At 47.5% G+C, this 25,745-nt stretch overlaps 8 protein-coding genes across 8 annotated transcripts; 4 read left to right on the top strand and 4 right to left on the bottom strand.

Moving 5' to 3' along the window:
* Positions 1-4,815: 4,815 nt before the first annotated feature.
* LACBIDRAFT_328257 (uncharacterized protein) lies at positions 4,816-8,454 on the bottom strand (the record flags this gene model as incomplete). Its single annotated transcript, XM_001882242.1, has 16 exons — positions 4,816-4,880; positions 4,913-5,073; positions 5,161-5,259; positions 5,519-5,629; positions 5,666-5,808; positions 5,987-6,071; positions 6,181-6,224; positions 6,590-6,676; positions 6,732-6,864; positions 6,963-6,994; positions 7,124-7,180; positions 7,238-7,442; positions 7,655-7,836; positions 7,897-8,067; positions 8,308-8,390; positions 8,415-8,454. The coding sequence occupies 16 exons, from the start codon at positions 8,452-8,454 to the stop codon at positions 4,816-4,818; spliced, it is 1,698 nt and encodes a 565-aa protein (XP_001882277.1).
* Positions 8,455-8,964: 510 nt separating this feature from the next.
* LACBIDRAFT_328256 (uncharacterized protein) lies at positions 8,965-11,135 on the bottom strand (the record flags this gene model as incomplete). The annotated part of the gene is made up of 6 exons (XM_001882241.1): positions 8,965-8,973; positions 9,089-10,372; positions 10,425-10,656; positions 10,761-10,833; positions 10,892-10,915; positions 10,988-11,135. 6 exons carry the CDS (start codon positions 11,133-11,135, stop codon positions 8,965-8,967), a joined length of 1,770 nt encoding a protein of 589 aa, XP_001882276.1.
* A 2,300-nt stretch (positions 11,136-13,435) lies between these two features.
* LACBIDRAFT_144697 (uncharacterized protein) lies at positions 13,436-14,546 on the bottom strand (the record flags this gene model as incomplete). Its single annotated transcript, XM_001882240.1, has 6 exons — positions 13,436-13,726; positions 13,781-14,103; positions 14,152-14,235; positions 14,289-14,365; positions 14,419-14,428; positions 14,477-14,546. Coding segments are annotated over 6 exons (855 nt in total), but the record flags the coding sequence as incomplete, so codon positions are not given.
* Positions 14,547-15,030: 484 nt separating this feature from the next.
* LACBIDRAFT_299240 (asparaginase) lies at positions 15,031-16,420 on the top strand (the record flags this gene model as incomplete). Its single annotated transcript, XM_001882349.1, has 6 exons — positions 15,031-15,186; positions 15,237-15,306; positions 15,369-15,421; positions 15,473-16,057; positions 16,110-16,260; positions 16,317-16,420. 6 exons carry the CDS (start codon positions 15,031-15,033, stop codon positions 16,418-16,420), a joined length of 1,119 nt encoding a protein of 372 aa, XP_001882384.1.
* Positions 16,421-16,854: 434 nt separating this feature from the next.
* LACBIDRAFT_299239 (uncharacterized protein) lies at positions 16,855-17,370 on the top strand (the record flags this gene model as incomplete). The annotated part of the gene is made up of 3 exons (XM_001882348.1): positions 16,855-16,873; positions 16,935-17,067; positions 17,133-17,370. The coding sequence occupies 3 exons, from the start codon at positions 16,855-16,857 to the stop codon at positions 17,368-17,370; spliced, it is 390 nt and encodes a 129-aa protein (XP_001882383.1).
* A 1,905-nt stretch (positions 17,371-19,275) lies between these two features.
* LACBIDRAFT_236166 (uncharacterized protein) lies at positions 19,276-20,705 on the top strand (the record flags this gene model as incomplete). The annotated part of the gene is made up of 9 exons (XM_001882347.1): positions 19,276-19,389; positions 19,445-19,530; positions 19,584-19,749; positions 19,802-19,828; positions 19,878-19,909; positions 19,963-20,182; positions 20,237-20,286; positions 20,340-20,493; positions 20,547-20,705. 9 exons carry the CDS (start codon positions 19,276-19,278, stop codon positions 20,703-20,705), a joined length of 1,008 nt encoding a protein of 335 aa, XP_001882382.1.
* A 460-nt stretch (positions 20,706-21,165) lies between these two features.
* On the top strand, positions 21,166-22,474 carry LACBIDRAFT_328251 (uncharacterized protein; the record flags this gene model as incomplete). Its single annotated transcript, XM_001882346.1, has 6 exons — positions 21,166-21,222; positions 21,334-21,358; positions 21,506-21,719; positions 21,754-21,910; positions 21,962-22,345; positions 22,460-22,474. 6 exons carry the CDS (start codon positions 21,166-21,168, stop codon positions 22,472-22,474), a joined length of 852 nt encoding a protein of 283 aa, XP_001882381.1.
* Positions 22,475-23,041: 567 nt separating this feature from the next.
* LACBIDRAFT_299236 (uncharacterized protein) lies at positions 23,042-23,229 on the bottom strand (the record flags this gene model as incomplete). The annotated part of the gene is made up of 1 exon (XM_001882239.1): positions 23,042-23,229. Exon 1 carries the CDS (start codon positions 23,201-23,203, stop codon positions 23,042-23,044), a length of 162 nt encoding a protein of 53 aa, XP_001882274.1. The 5' UTR covers positions 23,204-23,229.
* Positions 23,230-25,745: the final 2,516 nt, after the last annotated feature.

The following is a 25,745-nucleotide window of genomic DNA, read 5'->3' as shown; positions in this document are numbered from 1 at the left end:
ACAGTCTCTGTCACCAGAAGAGTGCACATTAGAAACCAGGCCAACTCACATCCTGAAAGAAAGACAGGCCAGTATGTCACCAGAAGAGTGCACATTAAAAACCAGGCCAACTCACCCACTGAAACAAGACAGGCCACAGTCTGTGTCACCAGAAGAGTGCACATTAAAAACCAGGCCAACTCACTTCCTGAAAGAAAGACAGGCCAGTATGTCACCAGAAGAGTGCACATTAAAAACCAGGCCAACTCACCCACTGAAACAAGACAGGCCATGGTGTGTCACCAGAAGAGTGCACATTAAAAACCAGGCCAACTCACTACCTGAAAGAAAGACAGGCCACAGTCTCTGTCACCAGAAGAGTGCACATCAAAAACCAAGCCAACTCACATCCTGAAAGAAAGACAGGCTAGTATATCACCAGAAGAGTGCACATTAAAAACCAGGCCAACTCACACCTGAAAGAAAGACAGGCCAGTATATCACCAGAAGAGTGCACATCAAAAACCAAGCCAACTCACAAACTGAAGCAAGACAGGCCACGGTCTGTGTCACCAGAAGAGTGCACATGAAAAACCAGGCCAACTCACTTCCTGAAAGAAAGACAGGCCACAGTCTCTGTCACCAGAAGAGTGCACATTAGAAACCAGGCCAACTCACATCCTGAAAGAAAGACAGGCCAGTATGTCACCAGAAGAGTGCACATTAAAAACCAGGCCAACTCACCCACTGAAAGAAAGACAGGCCACAGTCTGTGTCACCAGAAGAGTGCACATTAAAAACCAAGCCAACTCACATCCTGAAAGAAAGACAGGCCAGTATATCACCAGAAGAGTGCACATTAAAAACCAGGCCAACTCACCCACTGAAAGAAAGACAGGCCATGGTCTGTGTCACCAGAAGAGTGCACATTAAAAACCAAGCCAACTCACAAACTGAAAGAAAGACAGGCCACAGTCTCTGTCACCAGAAGAGTGCACATCAAAAACCAGGCCAACTCACATTCTGAAAGAAAGACAAGCCACAGTATGTGTCACCAGAAGACTGCACAATCAAAAACCAAGCCAACTCACCCCCTGAAACAAGACAGGCCACAGTATGTCACCAGAAGAGTGCACATCAAAAACCAAGCCAACTCACAAACTGAAAGAAAGACAGGCCACAGTCTCTGTCACCAGAAGAGTGCACATGAAAAACCAGGCCAACTCACTTTCTGAAACAAGACAAGCCACAGTATGTGTCACCAGAAGACTGCCAATCAAAAACCAAGCCAACTCACCCCCTGAAACAAGACAGGCCACAGTGTCACCAGAAGAGTGCACATTAAGAACCAGGCCAACTCACATCCTGAAACAAGACAGGCCACAGTCTGTGTCACCAGAAGAGTGCACATTAGAAACCAGGCCAACTCACCCACTGAAACAAGATGGGCCACAGTCTGTGTCAACAGAAGAGTGCACATTAAAAACCAGGCCAACTCACCCCCTGAAACAAAGTACATCATGATCACCAGAATAGTGCATGAGAAAAGGAAGGCAAGAGAATGAGTCACCAGAAGAGGGAATAATTGATAGGGAAACATCTTACCGCCTAAAAATAGTAGGTTCAGCACAGAATTGAGTCAGAACAAAAGAAATCATAATTACTTACCCACTAAAAAAATCTGTTATAGGCATATAGAGGCATTGTAAATAGACAACATCTCACCGCCTGGATTTATAAACAAGCATATCAGCTGTATAAGCAGCATGATCAACAGTTATTACTTACCATCTGAAAGAAATAGACAGCTGATGATAAGATGTGATGTATCATGTAAAATAATTGCCCACAAACTAGTGAGAACTATTAGAATATATTAAAACTTGATCAATTTGAAGACATACATTCTGCAAGAAAAAACGACAAGAAGAATAAAACTCTCCTTTGCTGGGTAATTGTTTTGTTCTTACTTTCTGTTCTTTATCAACACCCATAAATTGTTATTGTGGCTTGGCTTACATGCTGTAAAATGGGTCAATATTTTATTTTGATACTTTATAGGTACACATACCTCCTTTTCAACTTACTGGTTAAATTTTGAGCAGTATTATTTTCTGGTTACTTACTGTCTGTTGGAAGATCTTGATAAATCAGTGAATATATCCCAATATTATAAAGTCTTACTTCATGAAAATCAATAACTTGTTGAAATAGCTCTGTCAAATTTCTTGTAGCAATTGACCCCTGTGATGTCTTGTACATGTTAGAGTGTGATGACCATCATAAAATTGTAATTACTAACTTGAAACAAATCCTTTGCCTTTCTCATGGACTTTAACACCCTCAGTCTCCCACGAGTTCCAAAAGTCACCATGGTATTATACCATGTCTTACTATGAAATGTCAGTAAAATTTTGATGAGAGTTACCAAAGAGGTCATGATTGTTTCATCCACATTTAATGTCTGCTTGCCCTCAAATCCTAACAGAATATGGTGTGGCCATTTATAGCAAGCATAGTTGGCGACATGAGCATCAAAAAAGTCCTTTGAAGGATATTTTGCCAGATGCTCCAAACAGTGTATGGCCAGATGAAGGTGTCGCAGAGGAGGATCAATGAAATATTGCTCTGATCGTGATTTGAGGGTCAGAAAATCTCGCAGAGATGTGTGATAGAGCATGATAGGCTCATTATCATCCCCAGGAATTTTGATAATTGACTGTACCCCCAGTAGCTCATGAATAACCTCCTCATGCTGAAGATTGAGGAGGGAGCTAAGAAAAGAGATGGATTTGTTATCCTCCAGAATCATGATTGTTCCAAGAATCTGATAAAGAGCCATTGTCCCAGAAGCAGAGGAAAGAATTTGTTTATAGAGTGGATCCAGACCAGCAGCTCCAGATTTCAAAAGTTGTTGCAATGCTTTGTGTGGCATGGAATCTCCTCCAACATACTGGATTAATGTCATAGCAAATGCAAATGAACTGCCAGCCTTGTCAAGGAGTAGAGTAAGATCATTGACTGATGGCCAGGGCTTTGGTATTTTCTGCATCATTTGACAATTCTCATTCAAGATACGAGCAAACTCCCTTTTGAAGTATACTTGAATATCTGAACAAGCATCAAAATTCCCCAAGTCCAGATAGTACAAAGAATGAGCCTCAGCATGAACAAATTTTTTCCGAATGTGTTCCTCCACCCTGCTGGTAAGGAGTATTCAAAAGGGAGGATAACTCCTTCCAGGAAATGCATGGAGCAAAATATCAATGAAGGCTGCCATTCCAGCCTTATCATTACATTCATCAAGAGCATCAATAACAAAGATCTTTTGCTTTGCCAGATGAGAGAAGACTTCGAAACTGGAGAGGACATTGGAAGTGGTGGAATGGATTGGTTCTATGATCAACTTCTGAAATTGGTGAGCTAAAGAGAAAGAAGGCCCAAGCAAGGCTGGCTCATCTTGAAGAGCCTTCTCAAGCAAAGGCTGAACAGCAGGCACAGAAAGATAGACCTGATGTGCAAGAGTAGGAATCAAGGAAGATATCTGACTCCGTTCACCAGCACCTCGAAGAAAGAAGAAGCACCCTAGAAGGCAACCCTCTTTGGCGTAGTGCTCAGCAATGGTTTGAGCCACTGCTGACTTGCCATAGCCAGCTGGTCCACTGAGCCAGCAGATAGTTCGCTCGTCAGAGCCGTTAAGCCACTGTTCAATCTGAGCGATGACATCTAGGCGGGTTCCAGGATCACATCGAGGAACGTGACCCGCGCGAGTATGGGTGGCGCCGCTGACAGGCCTAAGCAAGCCCGGAAGACCTAGATGTCATGAACCATTTGATAGTATTGGCGAATCATATAAAACCTGACGTACCTGCGGCAGATTGGCCATAAAAAACAATGTCGCGACCGGCGATATTGACCTGTGCGCTTCCAGAGAAGGTGGTTCCGATAGCGTTTGGCAAGAACGTGGCTGATGACGAAGATTCCATGAGTGAAATGACGTGTTGTAATATGAAAGTTTGCAAGGCTAAAGACGTCGATAGGTCGGGTCGTCGTCGTCGTTGATGAAGAAGAGGAGAAGTCAGTCGGAGATCAGTTGTGAGGTTCGTTGTCGGAATTCTAATCGGGCGACGAAACTCCTTCAGTGCTCCAAAAATGTACGACCAGGTCGCCCGAACAAGATCAAAATCTCCTACGCTGTATGACCTTCTATTTTCTTACCACTATAGCTCTCTGACTCGCATCTAACAGCTTGAATAGCAGCCCACCTCTCTGACAGAAAACAATGACTATACCTACGTCTGAAACGATGAGCAAGAAGCCTGATCAAAATCGAGCTCTGACAAAAAATCCCTGCCATCGACATCCACCCCACACCCCATTAATGCATTAACAGCCGTCCAACCCCATCCCCTTCACACCCGCTACCCTCTTCCTACTCTCATCATCATGATCTTTCTCTTTCTCTGACGCAAAACACGCGAGAAGAAGGCGAAGTATCATCCAGAACTACCCTCCACTCCATCTCCATACTCGTTCAACGTTCAGTCCTCAACGTTCAACGTCAATGTCCACCTCTTCCCCCGTCAACATTCCTCCCCAGCGATGGCTCAACCCTTCCCTTGCCCCCCCTCGCCTCTCATATACCCCAACGCCCTCCGCAGACACCCTTCCTTCCCTGGCATACGTGTGGCCTGCGTTTCTCAGACAGTCGCCATATCCCTTTGTTAACCGTAGGATCAAAACGTCGACGAGCCTCGGACTTGGCTGGCTTTTGGTGGTATATGACGCGGATGGGATTGGAGAGTCACCACGTGCAGCCGATGATATTACCCCCTCTCAGATCTTTTCGAGCTGGGGTGGATCCGCAATACGAACGGACCGGAAAACTTTTGATCCAAGCACTGCGAGGCGACATCCAGCTTCTTATTCTTACCCTCCTCAAGTCCGAGGTCGATGCCGAAGTCGAAAATTGGAGCTCCTGAACGATCGTACAGACTTGCGAGGAACGTGATCGAAGACGCCGTCGGCGAGGGTTGGTAGTAAGAAGGGGAGCCCAAGGCTTCCGTGGACGTCTTTGTCCCCACGAATGGATATCTATCCCTCAAGCCCAGCAGATCTTACCAGTAGAGTCTCTCCTACCACACTCCACGCCAACCCATTTCCCCTTCTCCTCCCACTCACGCTGCCTCATCCGATGCCCTACGAGTGCAGTCTGACAGTAGTTCTCGGATCTTGCACTCTATCGTCGACTTGTTTCCATCGTCTCCAAATACCTCTGCCCTGGTCATACCAGCACTTTGTCAGTCGTTTTGCTCCAAGTCGCTGGGATGCACGCCCACGAGAATGTCGGCCTGTAGCTCTACATACTCTCTTGTGCAAGATTCGATGTCCCTATGCTCTCTCGATACCAAAGGAAGCTTCTTCCGCTTACAGTCACAGAAAACGTGTGCACTAAGCGTCCTGCCTTTCATGACTCAATTGACGGTGTAGCAGCTCACTACGTCTACCTTTCGAAAGGTTTCCACAATTTCGAGCGAACCTTTCACCCGATTCCACCACAAACATGGCCCATTTCGGTGGAGCTGGCTTCCTCTGGGCGGCTAAAGATGCCGATGGGGCTGAGGTTTCGACAACGAGCTTTGCTGGGAGGCTGTGCTTCGTCGAGGCGTAATCCGAAGACACTTACCCCAAAGAAAAGGTGTGAATTTCTTCTATATCTTTTGACTCGCCTGGATGGCTCATTCCATTCTCCTTTTCTCGAAGTATCCAGGCGACATCTTCGCTGATCATTCTTTGGAGGATAGGAAGGTTACGGACGTTATCGAGCGGCTGCTCGCCAGTATCAACGATCAAGAGCTCGAAAACGAGCATCGGAATCACAGCCATTCTTCCTCTCTCTTTCCCTTAACAGGACACCTCAACACTATCTCCAACACCGTCATCCACCAAGTATCTACAAACGACTCTCTCGCAGCACCACTTCGAACTCTCTTCGAAACAGACACACCTTCATGATTCCAGGCACCCATACAACACCCTCCCGGTTCTCTGAAGAGGAGGAAGCTGCCGATATGCCATACAGCGCTAATACCCTGGACGGGAGAGAGGGATAATGCGCGGAGTGTTTGTGGGGTATGGAGGTCTTTGCTTAGGTGCACGTAAGGAAGGATCAAGGTGCTTGTCGTCGCCAAACACACCTACCCTCGTGTCCCACTTTCGCCTTCTTTTCCGTCTGGAGAGTTGTGCTATGAAACCGGAAATAGCGAGGGCGAATTGGCCCCAGCCTCGCGAGTTCTCTTAGTCTGATCCCCCCTCCCAACATTCATCGCCAACCCTCCTAGCCTGAAGCCTCTCATCAGCCTTGCTCAAAACCACTCCATCCTTGCTCGCCATTGCGTTGTCAAGGTCTTGATGTTTCGTTAGCGTTGATAATGGCGATGCTTGAAGGAGCCCTTGCTAGCAAACACTGAACAGAGGGGTCGTGGCCGTTCGCAAGTTATTGAGGTGCGGTTGGAGGGCCTTTGATGTATCAGTTCGCATCTATTGTGGAGACTTTTCAAGTAAGGCTATTTTCATTGCTATAATGGCGTTAGCTGACGAGTCTACACACAGTTGGCGCCATAGGCACTTCTGCCGCAATCCCTCTATGTCTTAAACCAACTCTCCTCGCCAGGAGACTACGAGTCCTCACCCGACGCTATCACAACGTTCAGCTCAAGTCGAAGCTTGCGAACGGAAGCTCTTCCCCTTACTTCCCTCATGTCAACGACGGACGACATCGACATAGCCTCTTCAACGCCCTTGAGATCCCCTGTGCGGTGGTGCTGCTTCTCTCTGTTGTGTTTTACCGCCACAACTAGGGACAGAAGTAAGCGCCTCACTACCCTAAATGGGGTACGCAGCCCCCTTGCAACGTGAAACGAACGTTGTTCGGACGGCAACTAAAACACGCTGCTGGGCCGGAAACCGTCCGTGGTACATACAAAATGATATCGAGCGGATATTGAAGAAGGTGCTGAAGGATTTCAAGGTTCGCTCTGTTCCCTCTTTCGTTATTATCACCTTCTTATGGTCGTCATTACTGCAGATCCATATGTGCTGCTTCTCCAATACACCTGATTTCGCAGCCCGCCTATTTACTAACCTTACATCGGATCGCAGGTACTGACAATTCGGCCGATTTCAAGAAGAAGTCGCATGTCTATGGGGCGTCAAAAACTCCGTCTTCGCCCTGGACATCAGACGACGAGCCTCTTACCTTCCACAGTCCAATATTCGACCCCTGCGGAGCGGCCATCACGCTGTTCATCTTGAAATGCAATGGCTTCTCGTAGATGTCCCCGGTCAATGACGGCCCTCCACCTGCTTTAAGCCATTCGAACTCGCTCCTTTGCCAGTCACTCCTTCGTTCTGCAAAGCCAAGCGCACGAAGCGCCTTCCAAAGTAACCAACACCGCCCATTCCTAGGCGCATCCTCGTCAACTCTTCCGCTGTCATAATTTCCTCCTCTTCCCCGCGCCATCTCTTCTCCACCTTCCCCTCTTTCTCCTACTCCTACTCCCATGTCCCACATACGCTGTCAAGTAGACCACCTACAATGTCTTGCATTACAGCAGAATGTGTTTGAGACAGCCAGTCTTCGATGAGCCTCCTCTCCTTGTATGAGGAAGCTTACAACGTGTACTTGCAGGGCGTGGATTGATAGATGGACATCACAATTCGTGAGAAACGCGATTGAAGAGGCGTGGCGATGTTGAGGGTTTTTCTTGGTCTGGATACTTCCAGGAAGACGATTTCAAATGCTCCGTGGACATCCATGTCCCCACGAATGGATATCAATCCCTCAAGCTCATCAAACTGTACCCGTAGAGTCTCTCCTACCACAATCCATGCCAATCTATCTCTCCCCTCACTCACCCTGCCTCCGCGGATATGGGCTGAGACATCATTCGAGGACGTTATGATTATTGGTTTACGGCAATGCTTGGGAACGGAGTGAGGAGAAAGGGGAGTGTTACGCCTACGATTAGTGGTGCGGGGAGCGATGATAGTGCGTTGAGTAGCAGTACCTCTCCCGTTGCTCCTTCTCTATGGAGCGACTTCGTGGATCATTGTTTTTTCTCAACGTTGGTGGGTCGGCTTGATTGTCGGTCCATTTTCGTTTTCCTGTTTTTTCTCTCTTTTCCTTTTCTTGTTTGCTTGTTTTCGTTGCCTATTGGTTCTTTAACGACTCTCCCATCATAGACCAAGGCTCCAAACAAACTATCATAACCGTTAGCATATATCATACCATCATTATCTGTTCGCGCGCTCTCTTAGTGGACATACACTCCTTTGATACCTCAAAGCCTCACCGGCACCCGTTGTAGCCATACTAGTAGTATCCCCTCGCTGTCGAGACCAAGTCGATACTTTGAATTGTGCAAGTGACTCACGTGAGTTCATCAAAGGCGCATCATCGAGTCGCGACTGCATTGCATGCAAGGTGAGCACTCTTCCGCGGCGCCTCGCCTCATCTTCGTTTGTTTCTCCCACCTTGACCTCACCCCGGACCTCCTCACAGCGATCGCGAATCTCCACAAGGTCTCCACATCGCGTCCTTGGCCGTCTATCCAAAACCGCGATAAATGGCGGGGATCGGAATGTGTATACAACATATATATGCGGACGGGTTTACAGGACTTCCTCTCGCCTCGATACACCAGCTCATATTAGATTCGCGGTCCACTATCGAATATACTTGAAAGATAATGAGCTCAATTCCATCAATTCCATCTACTTACTCCCATGACGGATTTATCAGCCGTATTCCATTGATGTTTTTTGGATGTTTATTGATTATTTTGTGCCTTCAGGTTCATCCGATCCTCGTCACATTTTCATCTTTTCGATAGGCAAGCTTGAGGAGGAATTCGCGACTGATGTTAACTAATTTTCGTAAGTTTATTTAGTTGGAGTTTAGTTATTAATATGCATGACTTTCCCTCACAAAATCTGCTTATTTTCGTTTATTCAAACGTTGCAATTCTTCTAAATATATAAGATGAACAGTGATTCCTGAAAAGCCAGGGGGAAGATAGAGCGTACTCTTCATGCTTTCATTGCACACCTTTATAGTCTCCCCCCTGACAGCCTGGTACGAGAGTAGGATACTCTCAATTTGTGTCCAGTTGGAATCTGAATCATGTTGCAAGCCTTCCACTGCATAGCCTCGTAATTGTTCAAGATGAGGGAAAAGTTTATCAATGAATCGAGCTATGCTGATCATATCCGCAACCGTCCACTTCCCCAGGCGGCTACCAATGATGAGGTGTTTGAGGGGGTGGTTTGGTGCACGATCAGGAGGGGATGGAACCTCGGATAGGTTCACAAAAAATTTCAACTCCTCGAGTACTGGGCAGGTCCTCACAAAACATGTCAACTCATCGAGTGTTATCTTTCCACTGAAACTGGCCTCTCTTCCATAAACGGGAAGGTGCAGACAAGTTAAGTTCCTCCAACTAGCGTTGGACGGCCAAATCGTCAATCTGTGGAGATCGCCAGCAGAGGCCTCTAAGTGAAAGCCCACGACTTTGAGGACCTGAAGCTCTAAATCTCCAAGGGGTAGAAGTACCCCCAAACGTGTATCAAAATTACTTCCTGGGCTATTCTTGATCCGGATGATTTTCAAGGATTTCAGAGCCCCCACGACCTTGATGCAAGCGGTCATATCCGCTTCCCAATGAGGAGTTTCACAGATGCTGAAGTCTATAATGCGGAGAGGAGCTTCCACCATGAATTGTAAGATGATCGAGAGGGGAAGGGCTGAACCAGTGCATCGAAAAAGTTGAAGGCTCTGGAATGGGGAACCTTGTCCTTTGACAAATTCAGCATCAGACTTATCCAGGGTAATGCGTGGACACCCTTGGAAGTTCATAACAAGTACCGCTAGACGTGGAAGATTCGACAAGGTCCTCACGATGTAAGGATCAAAGGAGACGTCTCGCAAAACGAGTGTCAGCGATGTCAGGTTAAGAATGTTTACGATCGCTGCCAATGAAGAGCTTGTACAACACCCCTCGAGATGGAGATACCGTAAATGAGTCGACGTTCCCGCTGCAGAGGAGATGAAAGATTCGATGAAGGTCGCATCCACGACATTGCTGATGAAAAGTCGCTGGAGTGTCGGTACCTGAAGGAAGAAGAGGGAAGACAAATTCAAAGTGTCGCCCTCAAAGGAAAGAATATAGACGTTGCACAAAGCAGGAAAAAATGGACGCAGTCGGAGGTTTGAAAGTTGAGCATACGTGTATCCCGCGATATTCGGCCAACCAGGACCAAGCCTCACAACAAACGATCTAACTTTCTGAGAGTAGTAGTCAAAGCGCCGCCAGTCTACCTGTCCCCTAATCGCCTGCATAACGCATTATCAAACGAGGTAAAATCGGCGGACAAGGCTTACATACTAATAATCCACCGATTTCCTTGAAAGAAGGAATAAGGTTTAAAAGAGGCATAAACGAGTCCATGATGCGCCACAGGCAGTCTGATGCCGATTCGAAGAATGCGCTACAGGTGAGTGCGGCTGACTTCAGGTTTTTCCTGATCTGACGACCATCGTTCATTTCACCGTTGATACCTAGCTCCAAGCCAAAAGCCTCGAAGATCGCACTAAGGACATCCCTGTTCTTTAAGATTCTAGAAATCGGGGTGCGTTCAAGGGGGTGGCGGAACGTGGATCCCGGATATAGGGTTAGGGGGGGGGGCTCCGCTAGGGGGTCGAAATATTTTTTGTGACCTACTTTGAAAAAGTCTTGCCAATAAGCCAAATCGCGCTCCCAAAGAAGTTGGGAAGTTCAGATGCACGGAAAACCCCTAATTTACGTATTTACTGTCTGAAATTTTGACTGAGAGCCAAAAAAAGTCAACGAACTTTTTATAACGCTGCTCAGGTTCACTGAAAGTATAGCAAAGAAGAAGTAAGTCCCTATTTTACATATATACTCTAATCCGATACTCTATTACAGACAAGCGTCGGGGTTTACGAGCGACAGCAAGCTTTGTTGCCCAGAATGTGAGAAATGTTGGAACAGGCAGTCAAGCAAGTCTGCAGCAGCATATCGGATCGAGAGCATGCGAAGCCGCCATCTAGTCAAGACGGCAGCAAAACATACCATCATGATCCATTCACTCCTTTTTTGGACCAAAAATCCCTCAAACTCCACCAACGACAAGCGCGCCACCGCTCCTCCATTCAGCAGTACAGGTGGTGTCCAGCTCGACAAACGGATTCGAGAGCCACGAAATGTGTCCGACCTGTATGGATATGGGGATGAAGTGTCGTCGCACGTAGTAACGGATCCAAAAATGTAACATACTACTTATTTGGGTATGTTTTTGACATAGGAACTCGGAAGTTTCCTTTTTTGGGGGGTAGGAGGTGGGGGGGGGTAGGCTGAGGGCGCCTTAATTCGTAATGTGACTGTATATCCAAAATCCACGTTCCGCCACCCCCTTGGGTGCGTTGGTTATCTTCAATGTCATTTCCGTTGGGTCCCATCGATAACGATGCACTGAATCGAGGTGGAAATGAGACTTGCCAAATCTTGACGGCTGAACAAGCGTCTTACCTCTCCGCCTCACTGGGTAGAGGTTTGACAGATTCGAGAGGCGTAGCGGCTGACATTTGCAAAGTGAGTCGTAAGTCCTGGGTGTTGAGAATCAGCACTAATTATCAGGCGCTTGACTTGCTCAGTTGAGGTGATGGAGTGGTGATAGGTGGTCAGCGGTATTCGGATCCCTATTCCGGCGGACCAAGAGACTCCCATCTGGAGTGGTACCTGGAAGATTATCAGCGGAGCTTCCGGCTGCCAGTAAAACCAGAAAATTTTCGCCGTAAATTGTCTTTTGAATGGTACCTTCTTGCCGAGTACAACTTCGGAGAATGCTCGTTGACAAGACTGAAATAACGTACTGATAACGTGTGAGACCGATATGAGATGTCCGATGGCTGTCTCAGGGAGAGGGAGGTTTTTGCAAGATCTCATCTCGTACCACGGTGGTCTTTGCTCGTCGCGGCAAATATGCCATTCGGAATAAGAGAGAAGCCTTAAGAGCAACCGCAATCCTGGATCCAATAGAGTAAGTTGGTGGATTTCACATCTGCCCAAATGCGATGAAGATTTTAAAACCGGATGAATCTCTGAGTAACAGGGGAAAACTCCGACATCGAGGGACCTCGGATTTTAGCGTGGAGGACCGCGATTAAAATCGCGGGAAACAAAACGTGTGGCGATCCGGATCGTAGGTTCTGTTACAGCTAACGAGGTATCGATAGACCAGAATTCAAAACGCTCCGCTTAGTGGCTTTGTTTAGTTGTGGAGTCTCAGGGTACATGCAAACAACCTAACCAGGAATTTATGACTATATACACAACAGCGGGAAGGGGCGGGAAGACAATGCCTGCCAATTGGCTGTGGGAAGTTGTTTGGCCAGCTCCAAAGGTAAATAAAATCACTGAGCGGAGCGTTTGGAGTTCTGGTCTATCGATACCTCGTTAGCTGTAAGGATCGAGATCAAGGCAAAATAAGCCTTTGTACACGCCATGAGGTGATGGGTATAAAAAAAGATAAGCATGTCAGCGCCAGTGTTTTTTTCACCTATGTGCTTTAAGCATGTTTCCTACTATCAGTGATTTGAGTGGAGAACGAGATAATGTAAATACATAGTCCTTCTGAACAACTGAACCAACGACTGCCGTTTGATGAGTGGAACTCACATGGGGAGCTATGGGGGCACCCAAAATAAGTTAGCCCTCGTCTCAGGCACGACTTCGGTGTCCGATTGTTCTCTTGATTCATGACCAATTTCAAATTAGACGCTAGGTGCACATTGAAAATAGAGGTTTCAAAGTAACCGAGCGACAAGTCTGCAAATGTCCAAAAAAACGAGAGCCAGAAATTCAACACCCTGCTCGAAAAAAAAAAACTGAGGGTTCAACGATCAGGAAAAAGCAAATATGATCACCTACAGCCAATGCTATCGTGTTTTCTTTCCTTCTGTCGCTTGGCCGGCTGCATTCTCAACGGTGAGGATAACGGCGACAGGAGATCCTGACAGAAGAGCACAATCATGGGTATTCCATCCGAGAGCGCCCATTTTGTTAACAAAATCCGGAATCAGTTCCAGTACTTTTTGATGGGTCTCCTCAAGAATCTCCAGTGCGTCAATAACACCTGAGACATTCCTTCGCGCAGAAGTAACTCGACACAATTCCGCAGCGTGAATCCACGCTTTCAGTTGATCCTCAGTATTGTACCCGTCTTTGAGGCAGATATGTAGGCGGAGGAAGCCTTCAACGGAAGGGGGTTCCGGTCGGAGCAGGCAGCGACGATCAAACCAGAGTAGATATTGTTCGTCCTTGAACAACTCAAGTAACCGCGGAGGTATAGGTCCGCTAAGTATCTTCGAAAACGAAGAGCCGATGGTACAGTGACCCAGAATGACACCGCGTCTAGGATCCCTAAATCCACCTGGACGTTCAAATATACGTTCCAAACTCGCCACTTCAACAGGTGTTGGGGCACGACGTGGTTGTGTGCGCATATAGGCAGACCAAGCAATCCAAGTCCTTTGTCCATTCAGTGTGCGCAGGACCAGACCCCGCACACCAATATAATTGATGGTGAGATGGAGTCCGACAAGAACAAGGAGAGTTGCATAAATTGTCCATGGCGTCGTCAAATGGGGCACAATGAGCGTACCCAGCTATGAAAAGAATAATAAAACAAGCAGTAAATTTCTATCAATGTATAAACGTACCAGCATACCGAGCAAAGCAAGGACAGTCTCTTTGCTAGCGTCTTTTGCGTTAAGATCGCCTACGTCGCCTGTACCTTTAAGCGGTGTAGCGAAATGCAAACTGATGGAAGCCTTGGAGCCCCCCGCTGAGATGGCGCAAAGAGATCTGAACAATGCGCTGAGGCATAATGCTGCAACTCGCAGACCGGGAAAGAAAAGCGTGTCGAGACGAGGTGAAATTGTGTCCAGAATTACGGCGGCGTCGTTGAGCATGTCGGCAAGGAGTCGGTATTTCTTCGCGTCGGGTGCGAGGGAAGATCCCAATATGTGGGCCGCGACAATGGCTGCGTGCAAAGATTAGTGGAGATGTAGGATGACATGGCGAAACTAACTTGTCAACCGGCTGAAAACGTCTTGCAAGACAGTGAGAAGTAGAGCATTCGTTGCTGTCGCAGATGGATCTCCAACTCCGAATCCTTGTTGGGACTGAGTTAGTTTAGTAAACGCGAATTTAAGCTTGAAGAAACACCTTCAAGGATCGCCCTAGATGATAGAAGTCCCGCCAAAGAATTACAAAACGCTTGCAAGGCATTTAATATTTGATATCTAGAGCGAAGTTTTAATAAGCAGAACGGCGTTCTCTTTAAGGAAAACCAGACCGAAGGTAGTCTGGCAACAGGCCGTCAGATAATAGGTTGTGTGACGCTTATTGCTTACCTGGAGACACGGAATCGGGGTAACCAGCGGGAAGGAACACTTTGGATATGAGATCAAGGACGCGTCTATGGCCCCTCAACCGATTGGAATGTGCGTCAAGAACCTCTCCTCGTGTTGCCTACGTATCGTCAGTCAAGATTCTGTTGAATGCTTGGACGTGTGAAGCTGAACCTTGCCGTTCTTGATCCTCGTTTCTATCTTCCTGTTTGTATCGTCCCGCTCTACGATGAGGCTGGTGAATTCCATCCTTGAGGCTTCGAAAATCACAAGTTGTAGGTCCAATGAAAACCACGTAGTGTTATCTGGCGAACATATTTTAAAACTCCGTCAAGCTCCGCCATAAACCACAATGAGCAGCAGGTGGCCTTGCAACCGAAAAACCGCCATGTCAGGTAGGAAAGAACGCCATTAGTGTAGCGTGCTAACAAAATCAGCTGGACTCTAGCAGAAAGTCTGCTGCTCTTATTTCCCCCCTACCCGGAAGTCGGCACGGTCGAAGGTCCGGTCGTTCCGGACTCGCAACTGGCTTGACCATCCCCACTCATCATACGTCCATGTCAACCGACAAAACACCCTTACTTCCCTCTCAAACATCGAGAAAATCTTATACTCTGGTTATTCATGGAGGAGCTGGGACAATGTCGAAGGCTGGCTCTACAAAGGAGCAGCAGATGCTCTATAAAGCTGGCCTCGCGAAAGCTTTGCACGCAGTCAGTGTCCTTTATAAAGTCAATCACTTATTTTCTTAATTACTTCCAAGGGATATGATGTTCTCAGTCAAGATGGGGAGGCCATGGATGCCGTGGTCGCCGCCGTGACGGCGCTGGAAGGTCTGCCCACTCTCTGAAATGGGCTTGATTTTCTCGCTCTGACCTCATGTTTACAACGGAAGACAATCCATTATTCAACGCTGGTAAAGGCGCTGTTTTTAACGTTGCCGGAAAGGTAAGCCTCCTCAATGTGACTAATCCGAAGCATGCGATTTATTCCTTGAAGAACGAACTAGAAGCCTCCCTTATGCTTTCAAAACCCCCAGCATCTCACCCCGAAATCCCCTCATTCCGACGCGGTCTTGGCTTAACTCTGTTGACTAGAACTAAGAACCCATCTCATCTTGTCCATTCATTATATCTATCCCCATCCCTCGCTCCACATGCCTTCCTTTCTGGAGAAACCGCTGAGGAAATTGGAGAATCTCTCGGCGAAATTCTCGTTGACCCCTCATACTTCTACACTGACCATAGATGGAGAGAGCATCGGCGCGGGCTGGGGCTCCCCGAAGACCCCCCATCTGACATACCAGAGCCAGGCCCAGGTTTTTCCGGTTCACTTGATCAATTGCCAACTGGAACAGTTGGTGCTGTAGCTCTCGATATCCGGGGATGCATCGCATCCTTAACCTCTACCGGCGGGCGCACCAACAAGCTGGTTGGTCGTATCGGCGATACACCCTTGGAAGGTGCAGGCTTTTGGGCTGAAGAGTGGAACGACGACTGGGGCTGGGTCCGACGATGCTGGAATAAGTTCAGAGGATACCAGAGTAAGCGCGCTGTTGGTGTATCGGGCACTGGGGATGGAGATGTAGGCATTCAAATACTTTCCGAACTTTTTCCTCATCTCACAGTGAAAACAGTATTTCATCAGGCAAGCTACGGCGTCAATCATCGCACACCGCGTGCGCTTTCTCAAGCAGTCGCTTGCGATGGCTTCTGCCAGCGCTGTGAAGGATCTTGCCAAAGACGGCGGGATTGGAGGCGTTATCGCGCTTGATGACAAAGGAAATGGTGAGTTTTTTTTTGTAGGTTGTGTTGCACATTGTCGCTGAACATTTCTACTTCAGTCGCAATGCCATTGAATTGCCCTGGGATGTACCGAGGCATAATCAGAGAGGATGGTGTCTCAAAAACCGCCATTTTTGATGACGATGTCCTTGAAGAATCTTGATCTTCAGGGATGTGAGTTCAGGCTTAGATACATATATTTCGGAGAGACCCAAGAGAGACCATCGGACTCCGTGACTTCACATAAACCGTCTATGTAGTACTTAGAGTCAAGAAAAAATTTCCGAGGCGGGTACCTCCCACATTTTTATTTTACATTGCGAGGAAAGGGTAATAATTGTACGGGATAAAATATTACATATACATTCCGAATCTCCTGAAAAGACAAAGTAATGTGCAGATTTAGAAGGAGATGATGACAAATACAGCCTGTCACCAACCTGCACAACTTGTGCACAACCACATCAAACGCGCACCTTTCGTGTAACGCCTCTCCTCATCCCTCCGGGACGCGTAGAACTCGTTATAGAGTCTACTTACATCTTATTTTTCATTACCTGTTCCGGCCCCATCCATTAAGGCCACATTTACGACAAAATGGCAGCCATTCCAGGTGGTATGTTCTCTCCTAAGATCACACGACGAGCTCTTGACGCGAGCTCTATAAAATGTAATAGAACCAAAGGAATCGCCTAAACCCCAGCCAATAGGCAACATGCCCATCATATTCCTGTTCACGGCCTGCACCCTCTGTGCACTTTTTATCCTGTGGCGAAGAGCTGACGCGCTGCGGAGGGTCGTCTCTCACAGGTACGTCGTCTCCTGTCATTCGCACCTTCGATGTTCCATTCCAAGTGCTCACCACCCACCCACAGCCTAAAGACAATCACAAGCCGAAACGACGGTCGAATCAGGCTAAGCGAAGACGACGGCCCGCCAGCACACGAGTTCCTGGAAGACGACTACGACGAGGACAACGCGCACTTGAACGATTCGGATGACGAGCCGCTATCGGAGCATGTGAGGAAGGCGACGCAGGCGTGGAGAGAGCCGAATGACCCGGAGGAGATTAGGGTGCTGGACGCAACACGGACGCCACGTTGGGGTGCTTGATTGGGTGCGTTTTTTGTGTGGCTTTCTTTTCGATGTTGATGATGAAGCTCATGAGAGATTAGTGATAGGGTTTTCCTGGTTCTCGGGGTGCTATTTTATTGGGCTTTTATCTAACGGCTTATTACCAGACCTATTTGGCTGGGGTTGTAAACTATGCTTGCAATTTGAATGCGGTCGCATCTGCTGCGGAATATATACGCATAGGAGCATGCATGTTTATGAAAGGTTGCAGTGGTGCGTGGGTCAAGATCTGCAGGCATTCCTCACTCAGGGAATGCCACAACTACCGGCTTGTCGTACTAGCAATCCTAGGCAAGTTATCGCAGGACATGGTGTGGAAGACCACTAGTAATCGTCAAGGGCGTTCCCCAAACTGTTAGCCTCAGGGATACCCTTCCAGATCGCATCATCTGACGGATGAGAGAAAAGGTACGCCGGGTCGTCTTTCCGACTCCTTGCTCAACCTGATATTCTAGCTTTTCCAGAATCCTTCTGAGACTTAGTGCGTAGTGAAGGCCCGCATGACGGGGTTGAAGCCCCCAACCTAACGACGGCCTCTGTTGCTGTTGTTTGAAGATGGATGCTATGGCTCGCAAGGTTGTTCTCAACTTCTGTCTAAGGTCAATAATAGTGCGGAGTGCAGCTTTGAGGACGGATACTGCACGGCGCGTTTGGCGCCATGGAAAACGACGAGAGGCGCTTCAGAGTAAATTACTTGACGATCTCCACTTTCAACAAACGGCGAAGAACCATTCAAGCAGCGCTGAAGGCCTAGGAAGGATCCCCGTTCTGGGACTCGGGGGATGGTTACAGTGATAACGAAGCCTTGCTGGTGAGGTGATAAATCATCCAACCCTTGAAGGCTGAAGGGACCGGGAATTGCAGAAAGATCGTCCTCGACCCAGTACGGTTGTTTGTGGAGGCTTGATACCCGGGTGACCCAGAACATGCGAAGCCTCGGCGGAGAAGTTGCTTGAGTGGGTTGGTGAGATTGTTCTGTATTAGACTTTGGTGCCATTTCTGATTTCTTTCTCGCTTCTACCAGAGGGCAAACGCATCTGCCTGTCCGGACACTATAAAGTCACCTATAAAATGGCCTTTTTCAGCTCTTGTTGAGTAAGGTACAATAAATTCTCAATTGATTTGTACCCTAGATACGTGCGGCTTCTAGGAAAGAGGGCAAATTGGTACCTGGGCTTATCTGAAGCATCTCAAATCTTCCGGGAACATCTTTAATCCAAGTGCGTAACTTTGCGACACATGCGCTCAATCGATGCTCACATACGAGTACATCCAGATCAGTCCTAAGGGGCAAAGAAAGCTGACGCTAGGGCCGCTACCAAGTCACCTACGCAGTCGGCGGAGCTATGTATAAGCCAGGGCTGCAAATGTTCAAAACTATATTCCATGTTACTCATATAACTTCATGTCATGGCAATTCAAAGGCAAGTTGTACCCTTCAACGTTCAACGATTGAAAGATAAGCAGCACAGGTGACAGGTTTGACCGGGCCGCTGGACTACAACGAAGAAACAGAACGAATACCGGTGATAAAGTGCCCAAGTGGTCCCTGCCCGTCAGTGACCATGGTTTGTATAGGGTTTTCCGAAAGACCAAGACCAACCCTCCAAATTCTCCTCCGTCTTGATGAGATAGGGGCTTTTCGGAGAGGACTTGGAGAGGACGCGTGTTCAAACTCTCATCTTTCTTCCTCTAAGCGTACACGTCACCTGGAAGGCATGATTAGAAGGCCAGATTTTTACTAAAATTGTATGACTATGGACACCGGACGTGATATCTCCTGGCAGCTTGGGCGCCTACGCGTCAACACGTGCCGGTGGCTCTAATCCTATTTATATAGCCTGTCTCACAGCTTTATCGCAACATACCTCAACTCCTCTCATCATGGCAGTTCACACTAGAAAAATTGGCAATGACGTCGTCTCACCCATTGGTTTTGGCCTTATGGCCCTCTCTGCGTTCTATGGTGCCACCGAGAAAGACGAAGACAGGTTCAAGGTCGGTCATTCTGAACGCACACGCACAAATTCTTCGAAGCTAATAAAACACTCAGGTTCTGGACGCGGCACTCGAAGAGGGTTGTACCTTCTGGGATACGGCTGACGTTTATGGCGATAGTGAGGAACTGTTGGGGAAATGGTAAGTGATTACGCACCCAAGCACTTGAGTTGGAGTTGACTAAACTTCGACAGGTTTAAAGAGTCTGGGAATCGCGAGAAGATCTTCCTCGCTACCAAGTTTGGTACAGTAGGAACACCCGAGAGGATGATCAACGGCGAACCCGAATACGTCAAGGTTGCTGTGCAAGGGTCCCTCAAGAAGCTCAGGATCGACACCATTGATTTGTACTACCTTCATGTGCGTTTTTATTTTATAATGCAAGGCATATTCTGATTTTTCGGCTTCTTAGAGGGCTGATCCCATTGTTCCGATTGAGGTATGCTCTCAGTATCCTCAAGCTCCGACAAATATCTGATTTTTTCTAGATCACGGTCGGGGCAATGGCGGAGCTTGTAAAGTATGTCCTCAACGCTTAGGTTCTCGTCTTCAGGACTGACGTCGATACACCAGGGAAGGAAAGGTCAAATACTTAGGATTATCGGAAGTTTCTTCAGAGACTCTTCGCCGTGCTTATGCTGTTCATCCCATCGCCGCTGTTCAAGTCGAATATTCGCCTTTCACTCTTGACATCGAAGATGACAAGATTGCGTTGCTGAAAACGTGCCGGGAGCTTGGAGTGACTGTGGTTGCTTATTCGCCTTTGGGGCGCGGAATGTTGACGGGTCGCTTCGTATGCTTGTCCTATTTCCATAAATTATCCATTTCAGCTAATGTTTAATCCTAGAAATCTATTGATGAGTTGGATGACGACGATTTCAGGAAGGCTATTCCCAGGTACAGCATCTGTCATACCATGTCATGATTTTAGACTTATGTCTTGTTAATAGATATCGGGATAACTTCCCAAATATTTTGAAGCTTGTTGACGGTCTGCGAGAAATAGGGAAGAAGTATGGCGCGACGGCGGGACAAATTTCGCTCGCATGGCTTCTCGCCCAGGGAGACGACATCATTCCCATTCCAGGAACCAAGGGAATTAAGGTACGCCGCCTTCTGTGAATCTGAATAAAGTATTCACGGGATGGTCACCAAAGTATCTCAAAGAAAACATCGCTGCTAGTAAGGTAAACCTAAGTCTGGAGGACGTTGGGGAGGTCAGGGCAATTGCGAAGAAGGCCGATGTGTTCAAGGGAGATCGCTTCCCACCTGGCATGATGGAAACATTATTTGTGGATACTCCGAAGCTAAGCTGAGCCTGGGAGGTTGATAGTTTGAATGTCATTGACGAATAAGGGAACAAATAATCGCGCCGAGAGTACCTTTTTCCCTGCCCGATTATCAACTTCAGAGTTATCAAAATCCGACATTTAAACGTTGAAGACGTTGAGGGGTCATGGTGTTATGATACAGACAGCCAGAATACTGATACCGCGGGTGACACGCTTGTGCCTCCAAAAAGTAGTTGAGTGCCACCAAAGTGCCACTCCAGCCTACCAAAACTTAACAACATTTGCAAAACGGTCATGTTGGCGGAACTTAGACAGCCAAGCAAGACCAAACAAGCTTGAGATCACGACTCTCTTGCAACGCGAAAGCGCTGCGGCACCTGTCAAACCACAGCCTCCCCAACCAACACTGGAAGCCGAGCGTCATGCTACATATATTGGGTCTTGTTAGCCCCTGAGCTGAACATCAAGGCTATTCATGTCACCCATGACCAAGTTGCTGTTAACTTGTGCGATGATATCTCCAGCTAGGGCTGTTCTCAAAGTAAGCGCGCCTTTATATGTTGCACGATGATGACCCTGATAAGACAGAATATCTTCGATTCCGCTCTATTCCATACTACACCTGGAAAGCCATGTTAATTCCACTCTTCAGCACCAATCAACTCCCGGAGTCCACGGTGAAGAAAAGACTTCGTCGAAGGAGCAGGAGATCGCAGTTGTCGGCCATCGGCTCTGATAGAAAGCATCTCGGTCGTGATCTTGACAGACAATCAGGTAGCGTAATAGCTAACTTGGCCCTGAGACTCGGACTCAAACATCAACAGGATCATCTTCAAACTATGAGTCGCGTGAATGGGTTGGCGCACCAAATTTCAGCAATGTTTCTTGGCTTAGCGTTTCCATAACGGCGTATGGAGAACAGATGGAGGCCATACCCTTTGGATACGGTGGTGGACCTATGACTGTTATCCCTGCAGATCAGCCGTTCTCCGGGCGCGAAAGCGGCGGCGGAACTCGGGCTGAAGTTTACGGTAACTCGTAAGACAAATCACTGAACTTGCTTTGATTGTAGACTGATCCCGATTCTCTGCAGATACTACGGAAGTGGGTATCCGGGCCAACAACAATGTGGCGTTGATGGACGTGGTTTCCCGTTCGTCTTTTGGCCTGTCGTGTTCACGGCGCCTGTGGTAGGAGGCGGCGCTTCGTATTTATATCGTGAGGCTGAGGTATTTCTTTCTCGTTTGCTCCGCCAAGACAATATTTGACAACTTTATCAGTACGGTGGGCCGGATAATTCTACGCGACCTGGATCAGCACTCCAGCAATCAACATTTTACACAAGCAATTCTACATTCCGCCTCATCTCAGATACAACAACATCCACGTACCTCTACTATGCAATCACAAGAGGCTGTGCGCTGAGCGTTAACGGTCTACTGTCAACTTTCCCCACAACGTATAATTCGTCTATCTCTGGACGGCCAGAGCAAGCGGTGCAATATTATCGCGCCAGTAGCGTGGTCCTCACTCTCGATGGATACAACAACACAGCTGCTTTAAACGATACCGAACCGGTTGGCCCTCCGGCGCCTTTGCCCTCTGCCATCGACGTTGACCTTTTGAGATGCGTTAATGCAACTATTGGCGCGTCTGTCCCTCTGGTGGGAAGCTCTGGACACACCCACGGCCAACCAACTCTTCTTCTCCTTATGTGGCTGATATTTTTCTTCTGTTTAATGTAGCGATACCCCTCCGTTCTATATTTATTCAAATAGTGTAGTGATGTGTAACTAGTCGTAGCTCAGTCCATCTTACTTTACCCGCATTGTACGATTGATTCGGAATAATAGATCACCCAACGTCTGTCGCCGGAATATCATCTTACAGCCGTTCCCAAAACTCCAACTAGTCTGACACCTTCATCATAAGAACGAATTTCCAATGTTGTTGCCAGAACGCGAGTTTATCCATGGACCAGCAGCTCGCCTTGATCAATTATAATATCTTTGACGTCTGATAGCAATCCGTCGGAGTCGATGGTGTCATGAACTTCATTTCTCTCATCAAGTCAATCGAGCGTGTGTTGTGATTGATTTTGAGACCTGCCGGCGCTTGTCTAGCAACCGCATAGAATGAGTCGTTGGATGATGAGAGAAAACCAGTGTAACACTGCGGCCCAAGGGAATTATCATTCTCCATCAAACCGGACAGAATAGTTAAGAAAGGACATCAGCAAAACCTGGGTGAGCTAGGCAGCACGTGGCAGGGCTGTGTAGTGCCATAGCACCATAGAAAGGGGTATCACCTTTACAGTCACCTGCACGTTCTATGCAGCTCTACATAGAAACGCACAGCCACTACACAGCACTCCCTAGAATCTCAGAGCAGATCTGCAGCCATTCATAGAAACACATAGCCACTTCATAGTGCTCCCTAGAATTACGGAGCAGATCTGCAGCCCTCAGTAGCAACCCCTGGGGTCTGCAGATTCCTAGAGGGGGGGCATACATTCTGCTCATTTTAATACCATATTGTATGATTTTTACACAGAACTGGTGTTACGAAAAAATAAGTTTATTGTCTGCACTACTACATTATACAAGATATCCTAATATTCTACATAGTAATGACTGCAGTATATCAAATTTATGGAATCAGAGTATCAAGTATTAAAGATACTAAGAGGATGCCATTCGCCAACAAGGAAGGGAGGACGGTTGTTCGTCGAGGGACGGAGCCGTTCTTCAAAGGAGGGAGGACTCAAAGGAGGGAGGACGCCATTCGTCGACAAGGGAGGGAGGACGCCGTTCTTCAAGGGAGGGAGCCGTTCATCAATGAGGTAGGGAGGACACCGTTCGTCGACAACAGAGGGAAGATGCGTTTGTCGACAAGCTAGGGACGACGCCGTTCTTCAAGGCAGGGGGAACACCATTTATCAACGAGAGAGGGAGGACGCCGTTCGTCAACGAGGGAGGGAGGACACCATTCGTCAAGGGAGAAACGCCGTCCGTCAAGAAGGGAGGGAGGATGCCGTTCGTCGACGAGTGAGGGAGCAGTTCATCAAGGGAGGACACTGTTCATCGGGGGAGCCGTTTGTCGAGGGAGGGGGGCCGTTTGTCAAGAGGGAGCCTTTCGTCAAGGGAGGGAGCCGTTTGCCGAGAGAGGGAGCCATTCGTTGAGGGAGGAGTCATTTGTCGACGAGGGAGCCGTTCGTCGATGAGGGAGGGATCTTTTCTTTAAGGGAGGAAACCATTCTTCACGGGAGCGAGCTGTTCTTCAAGGGAGGCAGGGAGCCATTCTTCAAGGGGGGGAGGAAACCGTTCTTCAAGAGAGGGAGGATGCCGTTCTTCAAGGGAGGGAGGACGCCGTTCATGGACGAGGGAGGACACCGTTCGTCGAGGGACGCGGTTCGTCAACGAGGGAGGGAGGATGCTGTAACTCGACGAGGGAGGACACCGTTTGTCGAGGACAAGTTGAACATTGTGGTGGGAAGGAAGAACAATGAATTTCCGTGTTGGGAAATTCAAAGTTCAACATAATCACATGATGTCGGAGTTTCAACGGACTTGAACGAATTGTCTCGCGACTTGAAGTTGTTTGTCGCCTGTCACTGTCTTTCACAGAAAGCATGGCATTCGAGGTGGGCATTCACAATTGTAGATGGCACCATGTAATCAGGCAAATATAAAATTCATATTGGAAAATTATTGAACAATTTCCGAGCCTTCCAAGAAATTTGCAGTTGTTACCAGAAATTTCCGCTATTTCGATGATTTCCCGAAATTTCCTGTTTTTTGGTGGTAGTAGTAGTAACAATTGAAGTTGTCTAAGTTCGAAAATGTGAGTTGAGCACGGCACGTGACTTCCCGCAACCGTACCGACTTCCATCAATTCACACTTACACTTTCTAGGCTAGCTCATAGCTATAACTTCACGAGTATTACACCGTTTGGCCTCTATGTAGGCTTATTTTAATCGCTTCATTCACGCGAATGCAATCCAATTTACGGCGTAGAAAAATTTGGAGTACCTCACAAACTGTAGCATAAACTATTTGGCCTGTATTAGACATCTGAAATATATATTATCATCATGAGTTCTGCTCTGTTTCATGCGATTTTGGGCTTGTTAGAAACGCACAAATCAGAGCTTTAAAACGGGTCTGAGAGCCCCTAATATTTCGACGTTTAAGGCGACCTCCGATAACATTTACCGTTTTTAGGCAGATTCTTCACCAGTAATTGGTCCAAAGCCATTTGAGTTTTGAACTAAATACTACGTAAATAGACGCGTTGGAATCGGCTTGAACACCACTTTCCAACGCAAAAAAAATCACAAAAGACGAATATGTTTTGCAAAAGATACTTCATATTCTTTCTTGTTGCAATCTTTGTAGGTCAATCAATCTCTGGACAGTGTGGTACTTTCTTCTTATTCCAGGCGTATTTTGGTCATAAATTATTCATATACAATAGGGAATGTGTTTTCTACTGAAATCTAGTATACTTGTAGTTTGACTCCCTATAAGGGCTGGGTAGAAAGTGGAGGCCCCTCTATAGCACCCTATAGTAACGGCACAAGTCTCTGTAGTGCTGTATAGCACAAGCTTACACCCACACAGTGCTGTGGAGCGCTGTGGAGCGCTAGGGCATCTAGCCAAACTTGGCGTGTAACTATGGGAAACTATGATATTAGCGGAAGCACTATGCCTGTCTACGTGGGAAAATCAGGTTTTGCTGATGGAAGCTGAAAACCGAATGGATGGCGGAGCATTTTCGCCTCGCTTGACCTGATCGACCACTGGGATATTTGGAACGGAGAAAATAGCTGCCCGCTTCCACGTTGAAGTACTGCGTTTTTATGAGCCTACGCCTCCTTTAACAGCGAGCTTCACACAATGTCATTCTGAGTCACCACTGACGTCGGCTGTAAAATGAGCTCTAGGGATGAATCGGCTTAATTCCAGAGGTCGACACATAACTTGGGTGTAACTCGGTCAACCGCAGTTTTTTAACCCATCTAGGGGCGCTTCTTGGGCGCTTCGAGAAGGAGCAGGGGGAC

The sequence above is a fragment of the Laccaria bicolor genome, genomic scaffold (genome assembly GCF_000143565.1).
Source record: "Laccaria bicolor S238N-H82 LACBIscaffold_16 genomic scaffold, whole genome shotgun sequence".
Classification (NCBI taxonomy): Eukaryota; Fungi; Basidiomycota; class Agaricomycetes; order Agaricales; family Hydnangiaceae; genus Laccaria; species Laccaria bicolor.
The sequence above is the reverse complement of the archived record's forward strand: the minus strand, read 5'-3'. Positions and strand labels throughout refer to the sequence as shown.